Source organism: Pristis pectinata, chromosome 1 (assembly GCF_009764475.1).
Source record: "Pristis pectinata isolate sPriPec2 chromosome 1, sPriPec2.1.pri, whole genome shotgun sequence".
NCBI classification, from domain to species: Eukaryota; Metazoa; Chordata; class Chondrichthyes; order Rhinopristiformes; family Pristidae; genus Pristis; species Pristis pectinata.
Window position 1 is genome coordinate 136,547,755 of NC_067405.1, and position 23,301 is coordinate 136,571,055.

The following is a 23,301-nucleotide window of genomic DNA, read 5'->3' on the forward strand; positions in this document are numbered from 1 at the left end:
CAGGATATCCAGTCCCTGACTTGCTTTTGAAACTGCATTATTTATCAGGTTGGTCCAGCTTCTGGTTAAATATGACCCTATGATGTTGATTGTTAGGAGCTCCTTTATGTATATTGCTACTGAATGTCAAGGTCAGGTGGTTAGTCTGTCTTTTGTTGGAGGCATATTTGCAGCAAATATTAATTATTACTAATCAGCCATGCCTGACTATTATCTGGGTCTTGCTGCATGCAGGCACAGACAGTATCATTTGTTGAGGAGTTGTGAATGGAAGTGAACACTGTGCAATCAGCACATATTTCTACTTCTGATCTAATGATAAAGACCATTGATACAGTCTTTAAAAATGGTTGACCTCCCACATCTACAGCCACCTTCCTTCATGTAAAGAATGACTCCAACCATTGGAGAGCTTTTCCCTTTGACCTAAATTTTGTGTGGGCTCATTAATGTCACATTTGTTCAAATGCTACCATGATAGCAAGGGCAGTCACTCTCACATCACCTCTGAAATTTAGCACTACATCAAGGATGCTGTCTTGTATTGTCGCCTTTACTATATTAAGTGCTCTCAGTCATTATCACACGGAGTGAACCAAACTGGCTGGAAAATGGCTTCTGTGAAGGTGGAGATCTCAGCAAGAAGTTGACGTGGATCATCCACTTGGCCCTTCCATCTGAATGGTTTCAAATGCAAGTGCTGGGCTAATACTAAGGATGGGAATGTACTTGGAAATTCTTCCTTCTGTAAGCTAGTTTAAGTATCCACTCCCATTCACAACTGGATCTAGTTGTGACATCTGATATTCAGTTCTATTAAAGTCAATGCTGACTGAACAGATGCAATATAGTTGTTTATTTCTCCATTCATATCCAATTATAGCTACAGTTGATGGGAACTCCACTGCTGAATTTTTAAAAAAACGTTACAAGAGTTTCCTCCTAAATTCTTGAGTTAGCATTCCAAGAGCACGAGTTTCAATGGGCAAAATAACTTCAAAAAAATTTAATTGGCTCACATGTTTCAATAAAGAAACTTTGGGATGTTTACAGCCACTAAGTAGTTTGTTGGCTCTTTGAGAAAGAAAATTGTTGATGCATTATGATTGATTACTTTTCTATTACCTATAACAAATTTACATTCTACAGAATAGCACATGTCCATAAACTGCATACCTGAAGTTTGGTTTTGTTCCTCTCCAGGGAAAGAATTATCTTTAAAAGAAAGATTTATTTTCCTGTCCCAAAAACACCAAGGGAAAGATTCCACATCTGTATCTCTTTAATACCTGGAAGTGAAGAGGGAATAAATGGTCCATTACATTTCATTGCATCCCTATTACTCAAACTTCGGTATCTATGATATAGTTCTACATTACTTAGGTAATCCTGCAGCAAATTTCACGTTCAATCTCACCTTGCAGACAATGCGGCGTCTACAGACATAACCACTAACGGTTACCGATAAAAAAAATCGAAATAAAAATGATAAAAAATCGATGCACATCGAAAGGAATGAAATTGGTATAATTAAGGTGTTCGGAGGTTTTCCGAACCGCGCGCACTGACCCTGACCGTTGGCTCCAAACCCGTCTCGTGCCGGACGGTTGAAGCGCCATTTTAAAATCCACTTCCAAACCGGAGCAAACCGAAACTTAGAGGTAAATTAAAGTCTGTTTCACTTCGAGGTTTTCTCATCTCCAGTGGGGCATCAGGAAGAACAGTTCGTTTACTTAAAGCAAAACAAATCTTTATGAAATGTATTGCCACCTTAAGGAATAATGGGGAAAAATGTTGAAATCAGTCGCAAAAAATGCTGTTGCTGGAATTGTGTAACCTGTACTTCAATTAGCCATCTAATTGACGTGCAGCAAGATTGCTTTTAAAGCAGGGGATAGACTACAGTGAACTTTGAATGTTTATCCTGTGTATATGATATCTTGTTCCCCCACCCTTCTGCAAACTTCAGTTCTTCCAAAATTTAGCTGTTGACCTGTCTCTTCATTATCTCCCTTCTTGTTCAGCCATTTTAATGGAGCTGAGCTTCGACTGCATAAACTCATAATCACACTGACTTTTGTCTTGGTAATGCTCCTAAAATGAATTAATCTGGCTCTGAATGCCATTATCACCTGTTGACCAATACAATTTTCTGGGTACCCCACCTCTGCGCCTTTCACAAATTTGCAAAATTGCTTTGCCCACATTCTGACCTGTTCATCCATCCTTCCAGTCTCCCAGTGCATTACAGTTTTAAATGTCCTATATTTTTACTGTTATCTTGCTTGCCAGCTCTTGCCCCACCCTCCCTCTCACCTCTTTATGCTGGCTATCTCACCTCTGTCTTTAAATCCAGATGAAGGCTCTTGACCCAAAACATTGACTGTTCATTTCCCCCCCACAGATGCTGCTCGATCTGCTGTGTTCTTTCAACAGTTTGTTTTTTTGCTCCCGATTCCAGCATCTGCAGTCACTTGTGTCTTCAGTCATATAAGAATTATTTCCAATGAGAGAGAGAGAGAGTGAAAGTCCAAACACCAATCTTTTACGTTTAATAGTGCTTTGCATCATCAAGTTTCCCTCACCATGAACACTCTGGGCACTACCATTAACCAGAAATTTAATTGGATCAGCCACCTAAATACAGCGGCTATGAGATCAGGACAGAAATTGACCCAGCTAACTCAACCTTTGGCATCACTATGTCTTTCTGTTATCAGCAAGTCTGGTCAGTAGAGTGATGGAATACAGTCTACTTGTCAAGATGAGTGCAATGTCAACAACACTCAAGCAGCTTTGCATCATACCAGACAAAGCAGCCTGCTTGATTGGCATCTCAAGCACTATCTTAAGGAGGGTGAGGTGATGTGCTGCAGCTGCATGATGTGGGAGCTAGTGCACCCTGCTGTGGTGCACGGTTACCACATCTGCAGTAAGTGCTTGAGGCTGGAGGAACTTCGGCTCAGAATTGATGAGCTGGAGTCGCAGCTTCACACACTGTGAAGCATCAGGGAAGGAGAGAGTTATGTAGATGCTGTGCATCGGGAGGCAGTCACCCCCCCCCCCACCCCCCCTTAGAGCAGGTACTTCTAGGATCCAGAGGGCAGATAGATGGGTGACTGTCAGTGGAGAGAAAGAGAAAGGGAACAGGCGAACAGAGGACCCCGGAGGCTGTTCCCCTCAAAAACAGCTATTTGACTTTGGATCCTGTTGAGGAGGGATGATCTACAGGGATCAAGTGGCAGTAGCCAGGTCTCTGGCACTGGGACTGGTCCTGATGCTCAGAAGGGAAGGGAGGAAAAGAGGAGGGCAATAGTGATAGGGGGCTTGATAGTCAGGGGAACAGACAGGAGGTCTGTGGACATGAGCGAGAATCCCGGATGGTATGTTGCATGGAGTAAAGCCAGGCTTTGAGGAAGGAGAAGCAGAGTTGGGGTATAAAAGTAGTAAGGTGGATGGGTTAAAGTGCATTTAATGCAAGAAGCATCAGGATTAAGGGTGAGGAACTGAGAGCTTGGATAAATACATGGAACTATGATATTGTGGCTCTCGCAGAGACATGGCTGTCACCAGGGCAGGAATGGATACTGAATATTCCCAGATTTCAGTGTTTTAAAAAGGATAAGGAGGGGGGGAGAAGCGGAGGAGGGGTGGCGTTACTGGTCAGGGATACAGCTGGTCAGGGTTACAGCTGCAGAAAGGGTGGATAATGTCGCAGGTTCCTGCTAGAGTCAGTATGGGTGGAAGTTAGGAACAAGAAGGGAGCAGTTACTCTACTGGGAGTATTCTATAGGCCCCCTGATAGCAGCAAGGATACTGAGGAGCAGATCGGGAGGCAGATTTTGGAAAGGTGCAAAGAATAACAGGGTTGTTATCATGAGAGACTTCAACTTCCCAAATATTGATTGGCACCTGCTTAGTACCAAAGGTTTAGACGGGGCAGAGTTTGTTGTGTCCAGGATAGATTCCTGTCACAGTATGTTGACAGACCGACTAGAGAGAATGCCATATTAGATCTAGTATTAGGTAATGAACCGGGTCAGGTGACAGATCTGTCAGTGGGTGAGCATTTGGGGGACAGTGAACACCGCTCCGTAGCCTTTAGCATTGTCATGGACAAGGATAGGAGCAAAGAGGACAGGAAGATACTTAATTGGGGAAGGGCAAATTATGAGGCTATCAGGCTAGAACTGGCGAGTGTGAATTGGGATGACATTTTTGAAGGGAAATGTACTATGGAGATATGGTCATTGTTCAGGGATCTCATGCAGGATGTTTGGGATAAATTTGTCCCGGTGAGGCAGAGAAAGAATGGCAGGGTGAAGGAACCATGGGTGACAAGAGAGGTGGAATTTCTAGTTAGGAGGAAGAAGGCAGCATACATAAAGTTTAGGAAGCAAGGATCAGATAGGTCTCTTGAGGAATATAGGATAGCAAGGAAGGAACTTAAGAACGGACTGAGGAGAGCAAGAAGGGGACATGAAAAGGCTTTGGCGAGTAGGGTTAAGGAAAACCCCAAGGCATTTTTCACATGTGAAGAGCAGAAGGATGACAGGAGTAAAGGTAGGACTGATTAGAGACAAAGCTGGGAAGATGTGCCTGGAAGCTGTGGAAGTGGGTGAGGTCTTCAATGAATACTCTCTTTAGTATTCACCAAGGAGAGGGGCCTTGATGACGCTGAGGACAGTGTTGGTAAGGTTAATGCTCTAGAGCATGTTGATATCAAGATAGAGGATGTGTTGGAGCTCTTAGAAAATATTAGGACAGATAAGTCCCCAGGTCCTGACGGAATATTCCCCAGGCGGCTGCGCGAGGCGAGGCAGGAGATTGCTGAGCCTTTGGCTAGGATCTTTGAGTACTTGTTGTACACGGGAATGGTACTGGAGGATTGGAGGGTGGCAAATGTTGTCCCCATATTTAAGAAAGGTAGTAGGGATAGTCCAGGGAATTATAGACCAGTGAGCCTTACGTCTGTGGTGGGCAAGCTGTTGTAAAGGATTCTTAGAGATAGGATCTATGGGCATTTAGAGAATCATGGTCTGATCAGAGACAGCCAGCATGGCTTTGCGAAGGGTAGATCATGTCTCACAAGCCTGATCATGTTCTTTGAGGAGGTGACCAGGCAGATTGATGAGGGTAGTGCAGTAGATGTGATCTACATGGATTTTAGTAAGGCATTTGACAAGGTTCCACATGGTAGGCTTCTTCAGAAGGTCAGAGGGCACAGGATCCAGGGAAGCTTGGCCATGTGGATTCAGAATTGGCTTGCCTGTAGAAAGCAGAGGGTTGTGGTGGAGGGAGTGCATTCAGATTGGAGGGCTATGACTAGCGGTGTCCCACATGGATCGGTTCTGGGACCTCTGCTTTTCATGATTTTTATTAATGACTTGGATGAGGGGGTAGAAGGGTGGGTTGGCAAGTTTGCAGACGACACAAAGATTAGTGATGTTGTGGATAGTGTGGAGGATTGTTGAAGATTGTAGAGGGACATTGATAGGATGCAGAGCTGGGCTGAGAAGTGGCAGATGGAGTTCAATCCGGAGAAGTGTGAGGTGGTGCACTTTGGAAGGACAAACTCCAAGGCAGAGTACAACGTTAATGGCAGGATTCTTGGTAGTGTGGAGGAGCAGAGGGATCTGGGGGTCCATATCCACAGATCCCTGAAAGTTGCCTCACAGGCGGATAGGGTAGTTAAGAAAGCTTATGAGGTGTTAGCTTTCATAAGTCGAGGGATCGAGTTTGGGGGCCGTGAAGTAATGATGCAGCTCTATAAAATTCTGGTTAGACCACACTTACAGTACTGTGTCCAGTTCCGGTCGCCTCATTATAGGAAGGATGTGGAAGCATTGGAAAGGTGCAGAGGAGATTTACCAGGATGCTGCCTGGTTTAGAGAGTATGCATTATGAGGAGAAACTAAGGGAGCCAGGGCTTTACTCTTTGGAGAGAAGGAGGATGAGAGGAGACGTGATAGAGGTGTACAAAATATTAAGAGGAATAGATAGAGTGGACAGCCAGCGCCTCTTTCCCAGGGCACCAATGCTCAATACAAGAGGGCATGGCTTTAAAGTAATGGGTGGGAAGTTCAAGGGAGATATCAGAGGAAGGCTTTTTACCCAGAGAGTGGTTGGGGCATGGAATGTGCTGCCTGGGGCATGGAATGTGCTGCCTGGGTCGGTGGTGGAGGCAGGTACATTGATCAAATTCAAGAGATTACTGGATAAGCATATGAAGGAATTTAAAATAGAGAGATATGTGGGAGGAAGGGGTTAGGTAGTCTTAGGCGAGGCTTAAAGGTCGGCACAATATTGTGGACCGAAGGGCCTGTATTTTGCTGTACTGTTCTATGTTCTATGTTAAAAAATTATTCCGCCACAACTGGAGAATAATGGCTGGAGTGTGCCTATTGTTATAAAATACACTGGAGTTGCTGGCTTAGGTTAGTCCACACACATGACCTCTACCACTAAGCAAGTCAAGGGTAGCAGGTGCATGAGGATACCACCACCTGCAGCTTCCTTTTTAAGTCACACACTATCTTGAATTGAAAATATATTTCTGTTCCTTCATCTTCAAAGAACTTAAATTCTGCAACTCGATAGCCAACAACACTCTGGAAGTAACTTCACAGTAAGGACAGCATTGGTTTATGATGGGTCATTCCAAACTTTCAAAGATACTGTAAATAATGTTTGGCTATCTGCTCAAATCTTTGATTTAACTTCAAGGCTAAAAGATTACTTTTAATCTCCTATGGCATCTATCTATTTTCCAGTGGAAAGGGGATTGAGATGTTTTTGTCTCGAAACTTAACCCTTGTCTCTTTCTCCACAGATTCAGTCAGACTTCATGATTATTTCCTGTATTTTCTGCTTTTATTAAAGATAAAATTGCTTAAATAGAGGAGCAAAAAAATTGGTAACTTGGTTTTTTATTGTCACATGTACTGAGGTACAGTGAAAAACTTTGTTTTGCATGCTATCCATACAGATCATTTCATTACAACAGTGCATTGAGGTAGTACAAGGGAAAACAATAACAGAATGCAGAATAAAGTGTTACAGTTGCAGATCATAATGAGGTAGATTGTGAGGTCAAGGGTCCATCTTATTGTCCAAGGAGACTGATCAATAGTCTTATAACAGCGGGATAGAAGCTGTCCTTGAGGCTGATGGTATGCGCTTTCAGGCTTTTGTATCTTCTGCCCAATGGGAGGGGGAAGAAGAGAGAATGTCTGGGGTGAGTGGGGTCTTTGATTTTGTTAACTGCTTTACCAAGGCAGTGAAAAGTGTGGACAGAGTCCATGGAGAGGAGGCCGGTTTCCATAATGTGCTGAGCTGAGTCCACATAATTGATTTGTATTCCCCTTCTGTTCTCTACCATTCTTTCTTTCTCAATTACTTGTTATTGACCTCACACTGCTAGATTTCCCATTCATTCTGATAGCACAAATAAGCAGTACATATTTTCCACTTAATTTTTATTAGTTGATATTGGTTATTTCTCTTTCATATGCCCCTAGAACACAAATAAAATTGAGTTTGAATAACTCACGTTTAGACGACCAAAAACAAAATATTGAAGAATTTATTTGTTTTCATTTTTTAAAAAATAGCATGTATAATTGACAGATACTGAGTTTCTGGATCTGTCTTGTGCACTTCATTTTTGTTTCTTTTAATTCCTCACTCCGCAGCTCAGCTGTAATAAAACTTAAGTGGGATAACTGTGATTGAAATCAGACAGGAAAGCTTAGAGGTATCAAATGATCTGGAGCACAAGAAAATAACCTGTTGATTGATAAAGGATTAATTGATGCAGTCTAACTACATTCTTGTTTATTCATTACCAACAATAAATTGAACTCCCCCTAGTAATTCATTATCCAAAATAAGAAGGAGAAGCTATTTTTTATTTAACTAGCTTGAATTAGTTAGCAGTTTGAATGTTGAGCTAGGTTAAAACAGTCCCAGAGCTCAATACAATTGCTTGCCAAATTGCGGAAAAGTACTCTTCTGGGGATTTTTTCATCTCCAATTTTCTGTCACTTTACTTGTCTTTGTGCATATATGGACACTGACAATGCGTATCTGTACCCATTGACCTTTGGGGGTGTCATAGCAACAAAATAACCAGAATGGCATTTAGGGATGGTAGTTCATCTTGATATTTCGTAGCCCTGAGGCCAATTTTATTTTCCCAACTATCATCCCAACTAAGATTAGCGAATATCATACAGTATTGTAATGGTACCCAGGCCCTGGTAGGTTTGCTGAGCTAGGTTACATCATCTTGCATAGATTTAGGGATTTAATTTGTCATTGTTTTGTGATTGAATATGAACATTCCTAACCAAAACAAACAATATATAAAGCTTTCTAACGCAGAGTTTTATAATTTACAAATACAATTTTTCCTTTATAGGCCTAATGTTTGTGGAAAACAATGCTGTTCTGGATGGACTGTGAGCCAAAGTACAAACCGATGTATGAAACGTAAGTATGATATTTAAGCAAAATACTTTTGTAATTGCATGACTGTAGTAAAATTCTGCCTTGATAAAGTATGGTTTGGATCCAATTAATATACTTGAGAAACTACTTTATTAGTTAAATGCAAAATACATATAAAAGATTAATAAATACTATACATATCAAATATTAGAAATAAACACCAGTTCTTAGGAGAAGAACAACTCTCTCTGATATCCCATTATCAGGGAAAACAACACAGTTTTACATCACTGCAGAGATCCCAAAAACTGGTGAGCAAAGTGGCACAAATGAAACTGCTTCTTCACCTCCATCATCTGCTGTGCTCTATTTACAATGACAGGAAAGCGAATAAGAAACATTTGACTGCGATTGAGGAATTTGTGTCCCACCGCAACAAACTCCTCCTCTGGTTGTTTCTTCAGGGTGCCATCCTCCACTATGATTGCATAGATGTTGTATTGCCCTTATTTTCACTCCACTCCTCAGTCACCGTCATATAAAAAAAATCCTCGATTTTAGGTTTGATCATACACATTAACGGGTAGGAAGCAGCTGCCGAATTTGAAGCACAAACAAGGCTAGTTAGAATTGGTCACTGTGGAATGACAAACTTTCATCATTTGTAATTCCGTGAGGTGTCTAAATGGTGCGGACATTTAGTATATTTCATACAGAGCATTTGTAATTGAAGGCTGCAGTACTGACAAACATTTACCACGATATGAGCAGATGTTCAAGTTAGCTGACATGAAGTTATGGGGACTGTACCTTAAATTAAAGCGGGGCAAAATTTAGATCGATAAAGTGCAGATCTTTTGGTTTCCAAAATGGACTACAGGCAACCATTGGTTGCTTTCCGAGAGAACGTTCCATATTGCGATTTTCTGTAACGCAAAACCGCACCATCTGTGCATGCGCATTTACTTTTTGTCACATAAATTCCACGAGAGCAATTTTATTCTGTATCTCAAATATTTGGGTAGTGATTTATGAATTCTATAAGGGCGAATTTTTGTTACCTGACGACCACAGCGCGGGGGTCGCTTGTATGTGCGTACATGGGTGAATTGCACTGATTGCCTTATTGCTGAGACCATTGGTGCATGTGCACCTAATACCCGTTGGAACTTGTCAAAATAGGTAGTTTGTAATGGGCTGATTTGTCACCGGGCTGCCTTTTTGGAACTCCTGCTCCAGTTAATGTTCTCACAAAAATCATATACAGCTGAGCGTACAGCGGGAGCCTTCCCACCAATGCAAGTTAAACGCATCATCAGTTACTTTAGTTTTAATTGGTTACTGATTTCTACCAGCTGTTGTTATAATTTTGTTTGCTTTTAAAGTCTACAGGGAGTGTAGTGACATGTTCAGGATACATCCTGACTATTTGCTTCGAGATATAGGTGAATGAGTAGACATTCCATTTAATTACATGTGACTGGGATATTAAACAAAGGTGACATGGGTAAGACCAAGCTTCTAGAAGAAAGAGGATGAGGGAAAGAAGACTCTTTGCAAGAGTTTTGGGAGCATTCTCCAATTTGAACCTCAGAAGGGGACAGTATGGGAGAGATTTGTAATTTGGTAGCTGTATATTAAGTTTTAATTTAAGGAAGACATATTTTATAAACTCATGATGTACCAAGTACTTTAGAGCCACATATGCACATTTAGAGATACAACATGGAAATGGTCCTTCCGACCATTGATCAACCACCAATTTTACACTAATCCTACATTAATCCCATTTTTGATTCTTGCCACATTCTCTGCAACTCTCCCCAAATTCTGTCACTCACCTACAGACTAAGGGCAATTTACAGTGGTTGATTAATCTACCAACCTATACGTCTTTGGGATGTGGGAGGAAACTGGAGGTTGTTTACTTGCCTATAACAGTGCTTCAGCTGTTTAGCCTACTTGTAGTCCTGGGTTCCAGCTTTACCAAGTTTTTGTCTGGTGCTACCTCTGGCATGTTCCTCAACACACTCAATGAACTAACATTGATATTGTGAGGAATAGGCTGCACTATGAGGTTTCAGAATATGATAGGATACAGTTGTTCTGCTGAAGATGCTAAGTCTTGAATAGTTCTGCCATACAAGACAATGAAAGGTATCCTCTGTCAGATCCTGCCATTCCAAATATAATTGGAATTGGTTTATTATTGTCACTAGTACCAAGGTACAGTGAAAGACTTGTCTTGCATACCGTTCATACAGATCAATTCATTACACAGTGCATTGAGGTAGTACATGGGAAAACAATACAGGATGCAAAATAAAGTGTCACAGCTACAGAGAAAGTGCAGTGCAGATGGACAGTAAGCTGCAAGGTCATAATGAGGTAGATTGTGAGGTTAAGAGTCCATCTTATCGTACTAGGGAACTGTTCCATAGTCTTATAACAGTGGGATAGAAGCTGTCCTTGAGCCTGGTGGTATGTACTTTCAAGCTTTTGTATCTTCTACCCGACGGGAGAAGAAAGAATATCCGGGGTGGGTGGGGTCTTTGATTATGCTGGCTGCTTTAACGAGGTAGCAAGAAGTATAGACAGAGTCTATGGAGGGGAGGCTGGTTTCCGTGATGTGCTGGGCTGTGTCCACAACTCTCTGCAGTTTCTTGCAGTCCCAGGCAGAGCAGTTGCCATACCAAGCTATGATGCAGCCAGATAGTTCTAGATATAAGCACTGAATAGCACATGATATTAACATTTTTGAACAATAATCGGTGAATAAATTTAGTCAAGTCAACATTATAAGTGAGGTTATCTCCTAGTTGAATAGAATGATAGAATTAAATAGCAATTAACAGGCCCTTTGGCCCACCAAGCCTGTGTCAACCTTGAAGCACCATTTACACTAACCCAAGAGAAGTTGTTAGAATGTCAAAATAGGGATGGTAAATCCTACTCTTCTGTAAAGCAGAAAATGCTGGAAAGGTGCAGGAGATTAGGAAGCATCTGTTGTAGGTAAAAGTGTGTTTCCCATTATAATTGAAAACAATTAGTCGTGCATCAATTTTTCTTCAGCAAATATAGAGGCAGAGAAATTTGGGATATGAGGAAAAGACAAAGCAGAATGAATGTTGTGGGATAGAAGGCAGCAGTGATTGACTGACAAAATAAGCAGAATCATTACCAACAACTTCCCTCCAAAAATAATAGAAGCAATTTTATGATATACTTCTACTTGTGTAAACTGTTTTCTTTCATGTCCATTAGCTCTATTTTCAGGGTTAGACTTGAGAAGTTGGACAGAGTAGTGTCGAAGGTAGTTTTTGATCATTAATTTACTTTATCAGATATTAAGAGGAGAGTACAATAAGTGACTAATATTATGACAACCATTTAGTACCAGCGACCAAAGATTAATTACTATCCTAAATTTCTTTCCATAAGGAAATTACTTGTGATAAGCTGGTGAAATGCCAAGACCTTTTGAGAACTTTCAAAACAAGTAAGGCCCTGCCAGTGTTTGCTCCTTCTCCTCAGATATTTTGCAGACAGTATTTATAAATGAGAAATGTATAGAGAAACTTACCTCTATCAGAAAAGACAATCCAGCCTTCATGCTGAGCTGTCCATGGTACTTGAGCAGAGCATCAACAGCAAACACAACCACTTTCATTTTATCTCAAGAGTAAAATATTCCAAAGTAGCTCACAAGAACATAATCAGACAATATTATAACTGCTTTAAAGATGGAAACTTTAGTATGGGTGTCAAAAAACTTATCCAAGTGGTTGGTTTTAAGAATCAGCTTAAAGGAGGTTAGAGAAATGACAAGATAAGAGACATGTTCCATAGCACAGCTTGAATGGGCGGAAATACCCCAGCAATTTTAGGGCAAAGAAGGATATTGCAGAAGAGACCAAAAATGGAGGACTGCAGATTTGGAGGGTTATATAGCTGAAGGAGGTTACAGAGATAAGGAGGCACAAAGCAATGATTTGAAGATGAAGAGAATTTTAAAATTGTATTACTATTTGAATTTGAAATTGAATTTAGTGAACAGTGAGGTTGAGTGAACAGGCGTGCAGTTTAGGGAACAGAGAGCAACAAATGGATGAGCTCAAGATTGTGGAATATGAGAGAATTCAGAAGAACGTTGTTATAGTCAATTATTTTGGAGGTTACAACAGCATACTTCAGGGATTCAACAGCAGATTTGCTGAAATGGCAGAGGTCTTGATGATGAAGTAATGCAGTAAAAAGCTTGGTTTGACAGCAAATAGGATGCTGAAGCAGCAGATAATCTGAAAGAACAGCCAGTGAGATGGATGAAAATTGATAGTTTGCGAGTAGAGTTTGAGGTGGGGTTGAAACCAATGAATCTAGTCATCTGAGGTTTAACTGAAGGAATTTTAGCATAACACACACAGCCTAACAGTACTGAAGCAGTTGAAAAGTCTTGTGCTATGGTGGCATAATGGAGGTGGTTGATATCACAGACTTTTTTCAGATGATGTTACCAAGGAATAGCATATGGTTGAGATGTTGGATGCTAAACTTTGAAATCATTAGAGGCAATAGTGTGAGAGTGGGGAAAAAACAACAGCTCAGGTGATTTTCTGGCTCCAGCATTTTATATAACTAATGTTTTTTTAATATTGTATTCATTTTAATGAAAATAACTGTTAAATTGATGACTGTTTCATACTCCTATTAAGTATAATGTTTTCCTTGTTATGACTGTTTCATACTCCTATTAAGTATAATGTTTTCCTTGTTTTAAGATTTAAATGATTATCATCCTGATATTCCAAACAAGGAATTCAGTTCAAACAGCTAGATACGGAATTATAACTTCAAACTTACTTCAATTAGCTTAAATTCATATCATTAGGGACTAGAAATTGAATCACCTTACTTACTTATTACAGCATAGGAGGAGGTCATTTGGACTCCCAACAAACAATCCTATAATCCTAACAATCCCATTTTCACCCCCCCCCCCATATTTTTACCTTAAATACTGTGGATCCAAGTGAGTTACTCTGGTGCAATGGAATGCTCTCCACTTGCCTGGATAAGTTCAGCTTTAACATTCCTCGGAGTTTGTACACCATGCAGGACAAAGCATCCTGCTTGACTGATACCCAATTCATCACCCTAAACACTTATTTTCTCCACAACTAATGCACAATGGCTGGAGTTTGTAGCATTTTAAAAATGAACAAAGGCTTCTCCGACAGCACCTCCCAATCCTGTAACCTCTTCTTCTAAGGTCGAGCATGCGAACACTACCATTTGCAGATAGCCCTCCAAGTCACAACTATAATACTGGTCCGTCATGTCCCTGGGTCTAAATCCTATAACTCCCTGTCCAACAGCATTGCAGGAGTACCTTCAGGAAAAATATTGCAGCTGTTCAAGAAGACACATACCACCTCAAGGGCAATTAGGATAAGTAATAAATCCTGGCCTTATCAGTAATGCTCAGATCACAAAACATATTTTAAAAAAAACCTGTCCTGTTACTATCCTATGGAAAAGGGAGCTATCTTATGCAATTTTCTAGATGCAGTTGGCAATGCACCTGCCAGTAAGGAAACTGGAATTTTGCTTCATCCATAGAAATGACCCCAGTCAATAGTGAGATGGTTGGAACAATGTCAGCTGTGAGATTCCACAAATCCTTAGCAGTAGCCTGAGTGCTTTGATTTATAACACTGTCACCTAAGTTCTTGAACTGAACCCTAACCTACATAACATGAGAGCATAGAATTAGGAGCGGGAGTTGGCCATCTGGCCTTTTGAGCTTGCTCTGCCGCTCATCACGATCATACAAACATAAGAATTAGGAGCAGGTGTAGGTTATTTGGCTTCTCAAACCTGCTCTGCCATTTAATAATCAGATCACGGCATTCTGCATTCCTAATTACCCATAGCAACCTTTCATCCTTTGCTTATCAAGAATCTATCTTCCTCAAAGGACATTTGTAGCATAAAGTGTTCTAAAGATCTGTAACCCTCTAAGGGGAAAAAACATCACTCGTCACTGTTTTAATTATTAATCCTGAATTTTAGATTCTTACACAAAAGCAAACATCCTCTGCACATCCACCCTGTAAAGACTCCTCAGGATCATATATTTTTTCAGTTAAGCCCCTTTTCACTCTTCCAGACTCCAGAATGTACAAGCCTGGCCTCTCCAACTTTTCCCTCAAATGATATCCTGGTATGAGTCCAATAAATTTTCTCTGAACTGCTAGCATATTAACATCTTTCCTTAAAATAAGGAGACCAATATTGTACACAGTATTCCAAATGTGGTCTCACTACTGCTCTATATAACAGAAATAGAACATAGAACATTGAATGTAGAAAAGTACAGTACAGGAACAGGTCTTTTTGCCAACTATGCCTGTGCTGACCATGCTGCCATTTTAAACCAGTCCCATCTGCCTGCACATGGTCTACAGTATAACCCTTCATTCCCTGTCTGTTCATTTATCTGTCTAAATGCTTCTTAAACATTGCTATCATAAGTGATTTTACCTCTTCCCCTGGCAGCGTGTTTGAGGCACCTACCACCCTCTATGTAAAAAAAATAAATCTTCTTTAACCTTGCCCCCTCTCACTTTAAACCCATGCCTTCTTGTACTTGACATTTCCACCCTGGGAAAAAGATCGACTATCTACCCTATCTATGCCTCTCATAATTTTATATACCTCTATTAGGTTGCCCCTCAGCTTCCTTTGCTCCAGAAAAAAAAAGTCCAAGTTTTCCAACTAATCTATATCCTGCTGTATCCTTTGACAACCTTTCTCACTATCTACAGCTCTACTAATTTTTGTGTCATCTGCAAATTTACTAATTAGCCTACCTACATTTTTATCCAAATCATTCATTATATATAACAATCAAGAGACCTCCCAGCACTGATACCCACCTAGCCAATCCCATTCCCCAGTGCAAGGTCTAGTACAGGCCCTTCCCTAACGGGACTCTCTGTATATTGTTTCAGGAAACCCTCCTGGAGGCACCTAACAAGTTCAGCCCCATCCAAGCCCCTGACACCAAGAAAGTCCCAATCAATATTAGAAGTTAAAATTGCCCATTACAACAACCCTGTTGTTTTTAAATCTTTGCATGATATGTTCCTCTGCCCCCCCCATTGCCTATTAGGAGGCCTATAGTATAAACCCCTCATAGTGATTGCACCTTTCTTATTCCTGAGCTCTACCCATGTGGTCTCACTGGATGAGCCCTTTAAATATCCTGTCTATGTTACAGAGTTTGTGAAGGAATTGAGGTGAGCCTGTTGTGGGTGGGCCTGGACACACTTAAGCCAAAGGCACTATAACAGTAACAATTCTAAATATTTTTCTTTCAGTGCTGAGCTAGTCCCATTTGCCTCCACCTCCATACATCCACCACCTTCTATGTTTGGCTCATATCTCTCTAAACCTTCTCTATCTATATACCTGTCCAAATATCTTTTAAACATTGTAATTGTACCTGCCTCTACAGCTTTCTCTGGCACTTGTTCAATACATCCACCACCTTCTGTGTGGAAAAAAATGCCCCTCACGTCCCCTTTAAATCTTTCCCCTCTCACCTTAAATCTTATGTCCTGTAGTCTTAGACTCCTCTACCTTGGGAAAAACACTGTGACCATCCACCTTATCTAAGTTATAGATAAGGATAAAACTGGTCCTCAGGTGAAAGTGTTAAATTAGAGGGAGGCAGTATTAGACGAGAACTGGGAAGTAGATTAACAGCAGCTGTTTGGGGTTAAATCCACATCTGATATGTAGGAGTCTTTTAAAGGCTGACTAGTTAGACTTTAGGACCAGCATGTTCCTGTGAGAATGAAAGATAAGACTGGCAAGGCTCAGGAACCTTGGGTGATAAGAAATATTGTTAGTTTAGTCAAAAAGAAAAAGGAAGTGTATGTAAGATTTAGGAAGCTGAAATTGGACGAGGCCATTGAGGAATGTTAAGGAAGCAGGAAAGAGCTTAAACAAGGACATAGGATGGCTAAAAGGGACCATGAAATGTCAAGAAGGATTAAGAGAATACCTAAGGTATTTATATATACATTAGGAAGCAAGAGGGCAGCTAGGGAAATGGCCACGGAAGAACAAAGTAGAGTACTTATGTTTGGAGACACAGGAAGTGGGCAAGGTCCTATATGAGTACTTTGTTTCTGTATTTACCGAGAAGAAGGACATGGATAATGGTAAGATCAGGGAGGGGTATGTTGGTATTCTAGGGCATATCAATATTAAGAAGGAGCAAGTGTTGTGTGTCTTGAAAAACATTAAGATGGATAAATCCCCAGGGCCTGATGGAATCTATCAAGGAAGCAGATTGCTGTGGCCTTGTCAGAGATCTTTGTACTCTCTTTAGCCATAGGTGAGGTTCCAGAACACTGGAAAATGACAATTATTGTTCCTTTGCTTAAGAATTGCAACAGGAATAATCCAGAAAATTATAGGCTGGTGAGCCTTACATCTGTGGTAGGTAAATTATTGGAGAAGATTCTAAAGGATTGGATTTACTCACATTTTGCAAAGCATGGGCTTATTAAAGATAGTAAGCATGGCTATGTGTGAGGAAGGTCCTGTCTCACAAATTTGATTGAGTTATTTGAAAAAGTGACAAAAGATGATTGATGAGGGTAGGGCAGTAGATGTTGTTTACATGGACTTCATTGAAGTATTTGACTAGGTCCATGATGGGCTAGTCCAGAAGATTAAGTCACGGGATTCACAATGAGTTAGAACCATAGAACACTACAGCACAGGAAAACAGGCCATTTGGCCCTTCTAGTCTGTGCCGACACTTTATTCCGCTAGTCCCATTGATCTGCACCCAGTCCATAACCCTTCAGATCTCTCCTATCCATGTATCTATCCAATTTATTCTTAAAACTTGAGAGCAAGCCCGCATTTACCACGTCAGATGGCAGCTTGTTCCACACTCCCACCACTCTCTGAGTGAAGAAGTTCCCCTTGATGTTCACCCTAAACCTTTCCCTTTCACATTAAAGCCATGTCCTCTCATACTTATCTCTCCTTATCTAAGTGGAAAGAGCCTACTTGCATTTACTCTGTTATACCGCTCATAATTTTGTAAACCTCTATCAAATCTCCCCTTATTCTTCTATGCTCCAAGGACTAAAGTCCTAGCCTGTTCAATCTTTCCCTGTAACTCAACTCCTGAAGACCCAGCAACATACTAGTAAATCTTCTCTGCACTCTTTCAATCTTACTAATATCCTTCCTATAGTTAGGTGACCAGAACTGCACACAGTACTCCAAATTTAGCCTCACCAATGTCTTATACAACCTCACCATAACATCCCAACTCCTATATTCAGTACTTTGATTTATGAATGCCAGGATGCCAAAAGCCTTCTTTACAACCCTGTCTACCTGTGACGCCCCTTTCAGGGAATTATGTATCTGAACTCCCAGATCCCTTTGTTCCTCTGCACTCCTCAGTGCCCTACCATTTACTGTGTATGTCCTCCCTTGATTTGTCCTTCCAAAATACAACACCTCACACTTGTCTGCATTAAGTTCCATCTGCCATTTTCTGGACCATTTTTCCAGTTGGTCCAGATCCCTCTGCAAGCTTTGAAAGCCTTCCTCGCTGTCCACAATGCCTCCAACCTTAGTGTCATCAGCAAACTTGCTGATCCAATTTACCACATTATCATCTAGATCGTTGATATAGACAACAAACAACAGTGGTCCCAGCACAGATCTATAGAGGCACACCACTACTCACAGGCCTCCAGTCTGAGAAACAATCATCCGCTACCACTCTCTGTCTTCTCCCACACAGCCAATTTCGAATCCAGTTTACAATCTCTCCATGGATACCTAGTGTCTGAACCTTCTGAACTAACCTCCCACATGGGACCTTGTCAAAGGCCTTTCTAAAGTCCATGTAGACAACATCCACAGCCTTTCCTTCATCTACTTTCTTGGTAACCTCCTTGAAAAACTCTGCAAGATTTGTTAAATACAATCTACCACGCACAAAGCCATGCTGACTATCCTTAATCAGCCCTTGGCTGTCCAAATACTTGTATATCCGATCTCTCAGAATACCTTCCAATAATTTACCTACTACTGATGTCAGGGTCACCAGCCTATAATTACCTGGTTTACTTTTAGAGCCCTTTTTAAACAACGGCACAACATGAGCTATCCTCCAGTCCTCTGGCACCGCACCCATGGCTAAGGACATTTTAAATATATCTGCCAGGGCCCCTGCAATTTCTACACTAGTCTCTCTCAAGGTCCGAGGAAATGTCATGTCAGGCCCGGGGGATTTATCTACCTTTATTCACTGTAAGGCAGCAAGCACCTCCTCCTCTTTAATCTCTATATGTTCCATGACACTACTGCTTGTTTCCCTTCCTTCCATATATACTAGGCCAGTTTCCTGAGTAAATACTGAGGCAAAAAAAAACTGTTTAAGATTTCCCTCATCTCCTGAGGCTCCACACATTGACGACCACTCTGATCTTCTGGGGGACCAATTTTGTCCCTTACTATCCTTTTAATATACTTGCAGAAACCCTTCGGGTTTACCTTCACATTATCTGCCAAAGCAACCTCATGTCTTTTTGCCTTCCTGATTTCCTTCTTTAATATTTTCTTACATTTTTTACACTCTTCAAGTACTTCATTTGTTCCCCGTTGCCTATACCTGCTATACACCTCTCTCTTTTTCTTAACTAGATCACCAATATCCCTTGAAAACCAAGGTTCCCTATGCCTGTTAATTTTGTCTTTAATCCTGGCAGGAACACACAAGCTCTGTGCTCTCAAAATTTCACTTTTGTAGGCCTTCCACTTACTGAACACATCCTTGCCGGAAAACAACTTATCCCAATCCACTCTTCCTAGATCCTTTCTCATTTCCACAAAATTGGCCTTTCTCCAATTTAGAACCTCAGCTCGAGGACCAGACCTATCCTTATCCATAATTAACTTGAAACTAATGACATTATGGTCACTGAACCCAAAATGTTTGACTACACATACTTCTGTCACCTGACCTGTCTGGTTCCCTAATAGGAGACCAAGTATAGCATTTTCTCTCATTGGTACCTCTATATATTGATTTAGAAAACTTTCTTGAACACATTTGACAAACTCCAAGCCATCCAGCCCTTTCAGTTGGTAAGCTGGATTCAAAGTTGGCTTGGTCATGAAAGATAGATGGCAGTGGTGGAGGGTTGTTTACCCGATTAGAAGTCCGTGACCAGTGGTGTTCAGCAAGGATCAGTGCTTGGACCTCTATGTTGTTTGTAAGATATATCAATGATATGGATGAAAATGTTGATGGCCTGATTAGTAGGTTTGCAACTGACATGAAAATTGGTGGAGTTGTGGATAGTGAGGAAGGTTGTCAACAGAATTTAGAACAGTTGGAAATTTGGCTGGAGAGATGGCAGATGGAGTTTAAGCCAAACAAGTTTGATGTGATGCATTTTGGAAGGTCAAAAGCAAGAGTTAAGTATACAGTAAATGGCAGGACCCTGAGGAGCATTGATGTACAGAGGTAACTTGGGTTGCAAGTCCATAGCTCCCTGAAAGTGGCAACGTTAAGTGGATAGGGTGGTAAAGATGTCATATGGCATGCTTGCCTTCATTGATCGGGGCACTGATTATAAAAGTTGGGAAGTCATGTTGCAGCTGTATAGACCAGTTCGGCTATATATGGATTATTGTTTGCAGTTCTGGTCACCACACCACAGCCTCCACATCCTTCCTGTAGTGCAGGAGAGGGTGCAGAAGAGGTTCACCAGGAAGTTTCCTGCTTTAGAGAGTATTAGTTATGAGGAGAGGTTAGACAAGTTTAGATTACTTTTGCTGGACCATCAGAGGCTAAGGGGTTACCTGATAGAATTATATAAAATTAGGAGAGGAGTATGTAGGGTAGATAGAGTCTTTTTCCTGAGATGGAAATGTCAAGTACTAGAAGCTATAGGTTTAAGCTGAAAGGGGGAAAGTTTAAAGGAGATGAGTGAGGCAAGTTTTTTTACACAGGTGCCTGGAACATACTGCCAGGGGAGGTTGTGGAAGTAGATATAACAGCACTGTTTAAGAGGCATTTTGATAGACATGTGAAAGGGCAGGGAAAAGAGGGATACAGACCATGTACAGGCAGATGGGATTGCCATCATGGCTGGTGCTGACATAGTAGCCCAACAGGCCTGTTCCTGTGATGTGCTGTTCTATGTTCTCTGTTTTAACAGGCATTGTGAAAAACTATTGCATGTAAAGAGAAGAGTGGAAATTTTAAGGTTCCTGTCCTTTCAGCATGTGAATCAATTGAATGAGCTTTTTGGATGAAGGAATAATGAGGCAAGGGTTGCTTTGGGATGTGGGTGAAAAGGTAAGGATCTTTTAGGGTAGAGGGTGATGAGGATCAGGCCTTTTAGCTGGGGAAGTAATGGTTCTCTTGCTGAGCTTTAATCAGCTAGTTCTGCCTGTCTGAGAATGTGGAGTAAAGTTATGACAGTTGGTTCCTTGCCTATCTTCCTGTGGATGTCATCTGCCCCCTGGGAACAATTGTCTGGGAATAAAGCAATTTCATCACTTAGGTTCATGTCCTGTCTTGTGCCTGATGCCATATGGTACCTGGAAATATTGAGGGTATAGAATGGTAAAAATGTACAACACAGAAATGGCCTTTTTGGCGCACCTTGTCCATGCCGACCATGGTACCTATCAACACTCATCCTATTTGCCTGCATTAGGCCTGTATCCCTCTATGGCTTTCCTATCCAAGTATCTGTCCCAATGCATTTTAAACATTATAACTGTATCTGCCTCCACAGCCTTCTCTGGAAAAAACTTACCCCTCAGATCTTCTTTAAATTTCTTCCCTATCACATTAAACCTGTGCCGTCTAGTTTTAGACCCCCGTGCCCTGGGTAAAGAGAAAGATTCTAATTATCTATCTTATTTATAGCCCTCATAATTTTATAAACCTCTATAAGAATAAACCCAGCCTATTCAATCTCTCCTTATAATAATAGCCCTCCAGGCAAAATCCTGGTGAATCTCTTTTGCACTCTCTGTATTGCTATCATATCCTTCCTGTAATGTAGCTACCAGGAATTGGTTTATTATTGTCACATGTACTGATGTACAGTGAAAAACCTTGTTTTGCATGCCATCCATACAGATCATTTCATCACATCAGTGCATTGAGGTGGTACAAGGGAAAAACAATAACAGAATGCAGAATAAAGTGTTACAGTTGCAGAGAAAGTGCAGTGCAGGCAGACAACAAGGCCATAATGAGGTAGATTGTGAATTCAAGAGTCCATCTTATCATACTAGGGGATTGTTCAATAGTGTTATAACAGCAGGATAGAAGCTGTCCTCGAGCCTAGTGGTGTGTGCTTTCAGGCTTTCATAAACAATTCTAAGCACAGTCTAACCAATGTTTTGTACAACTGCAACATTACATCCCACTCTTATACTCAGTGCCTCGGCCTATGAAGGCAGGCATACCAAATGCTTCTTTCATTACCCTATCCACGTGTGTCACTACTTTCAGAGAACTGTGGACTGCACCTCAAGGTGTGTCTATACATTAATGCTCCTAAGGTCCCTCCCATTTTATGAAGGTGACCCCTGTGTTATTGGTGGGGGAAGGGTAGCTGGGGGGTGCGTTGATTTCCTGGTAAACCACCTGTATTGTGATTTTCCGTAACATGAAGCTGCATCATCTGCGCATGCATCAAGAATTGCTCATTGAAAGAAATAAATTCTGTGTTTATTTGCTTTCTTTCACATAAATTTCATAGGAGCAAATTTTTCTTCCATATCTCAGATTTATTGGTAGTGATCTGTGAATTCTGTAAGGGGGCGGGGGGGGGAGTTTCTATTATCTGAACTGTTGTAAAGTTGGGGCCGCCTGTTTGTCCTATCAGCATTTGACTTTCCACTTGTCTGGATTAAGTTCCATTGCCACTGCTCTGCCCAACTTTCCAGCTGATCTATGTCCCACTGTATCTTCAGACAACCTTCTACAATTACTATGATCTTATCAATTTTTGTGCAAACTTACTAATCATGCCACCTACAATTCTCAGCATTCTCAATTGTTTGTATATATTATAACCAACAGAAGTCCCAGCTTTGATCCCTGTGGTACACCACTTCTGTTGTAGATTTCCGGTCAAAACAACACCCATCCTCCATTACCCTACGTTTCCTATCACCAAGCCAACTTTGGATCCCATTTGCCAACCTGTCTCAGGTCCTTTGTGCCTTAACCTTATGGACCAGCCTTCCATGTGGGACCTTGTCAAAAACCATATAAACCTTGTCTACTGCTCTATCTTCATCAATTTTCTTAGTTGCATCCTTAAAAAAGTCAGTCAGATATGTGAGATATGATCTCCCATGCACAAAACCATGCTTACTCCTCCTAATCAGTACCTGCCCTTTCCAAGTTAACATAAAATATAAATCCAGCCCCTTAGAATCTTCTCCAACAACTGCCCACCAACCTCTCCACTTGAGGTTACTCAACAACCTCTGAGGACTGGCCATCTGAGACTAGGTAATATCTGTAATCTCAAGGTAACTGCGGATTTCAACAATAAAGAAATTCATTACTCAGCTCTTGATTATTAAAAGCAACATTCTTTTGGGAATTTTTTATAAAGGAAAGCAAGGGAGGAGATTGCTGACGCTCTGACACAGATTTTTGCATCTTCATCAGCGACAGGTGAGGTACCAGAAGACTGAAGGGCAGTTAATGTTGTCCCTTTGGTCAAAAAGGGAAGAAGACTGGAGACTGCAGACTGCTGAGAC

At 41.1% G+C, this 23,301-nt stretch overlaps 1 protein-coding gene across 1 annotated transcript in view; it reads left to right on the top strand.

The window, feature by feature from the left end:
• LOC127568849 (latent-transforming growth factor beta-binding protein 2-like) overlaps window positions 1–23,301 on the top strand; it is a 391,147-nt gene that overhangs the window by 29,197 nt on the left and 338,649 nt on the right. The window contains exon 2 of the mRNA XM_052013064.1: window positions 8,423–8,493. Coding sequence (XP_051869024.1) covers window positions 8,423–8,493 — 71 coding nt within the window. The remainder of the gene's footprint in view (window positions 1–8,422; window positions 8,494–23,301) is intronic.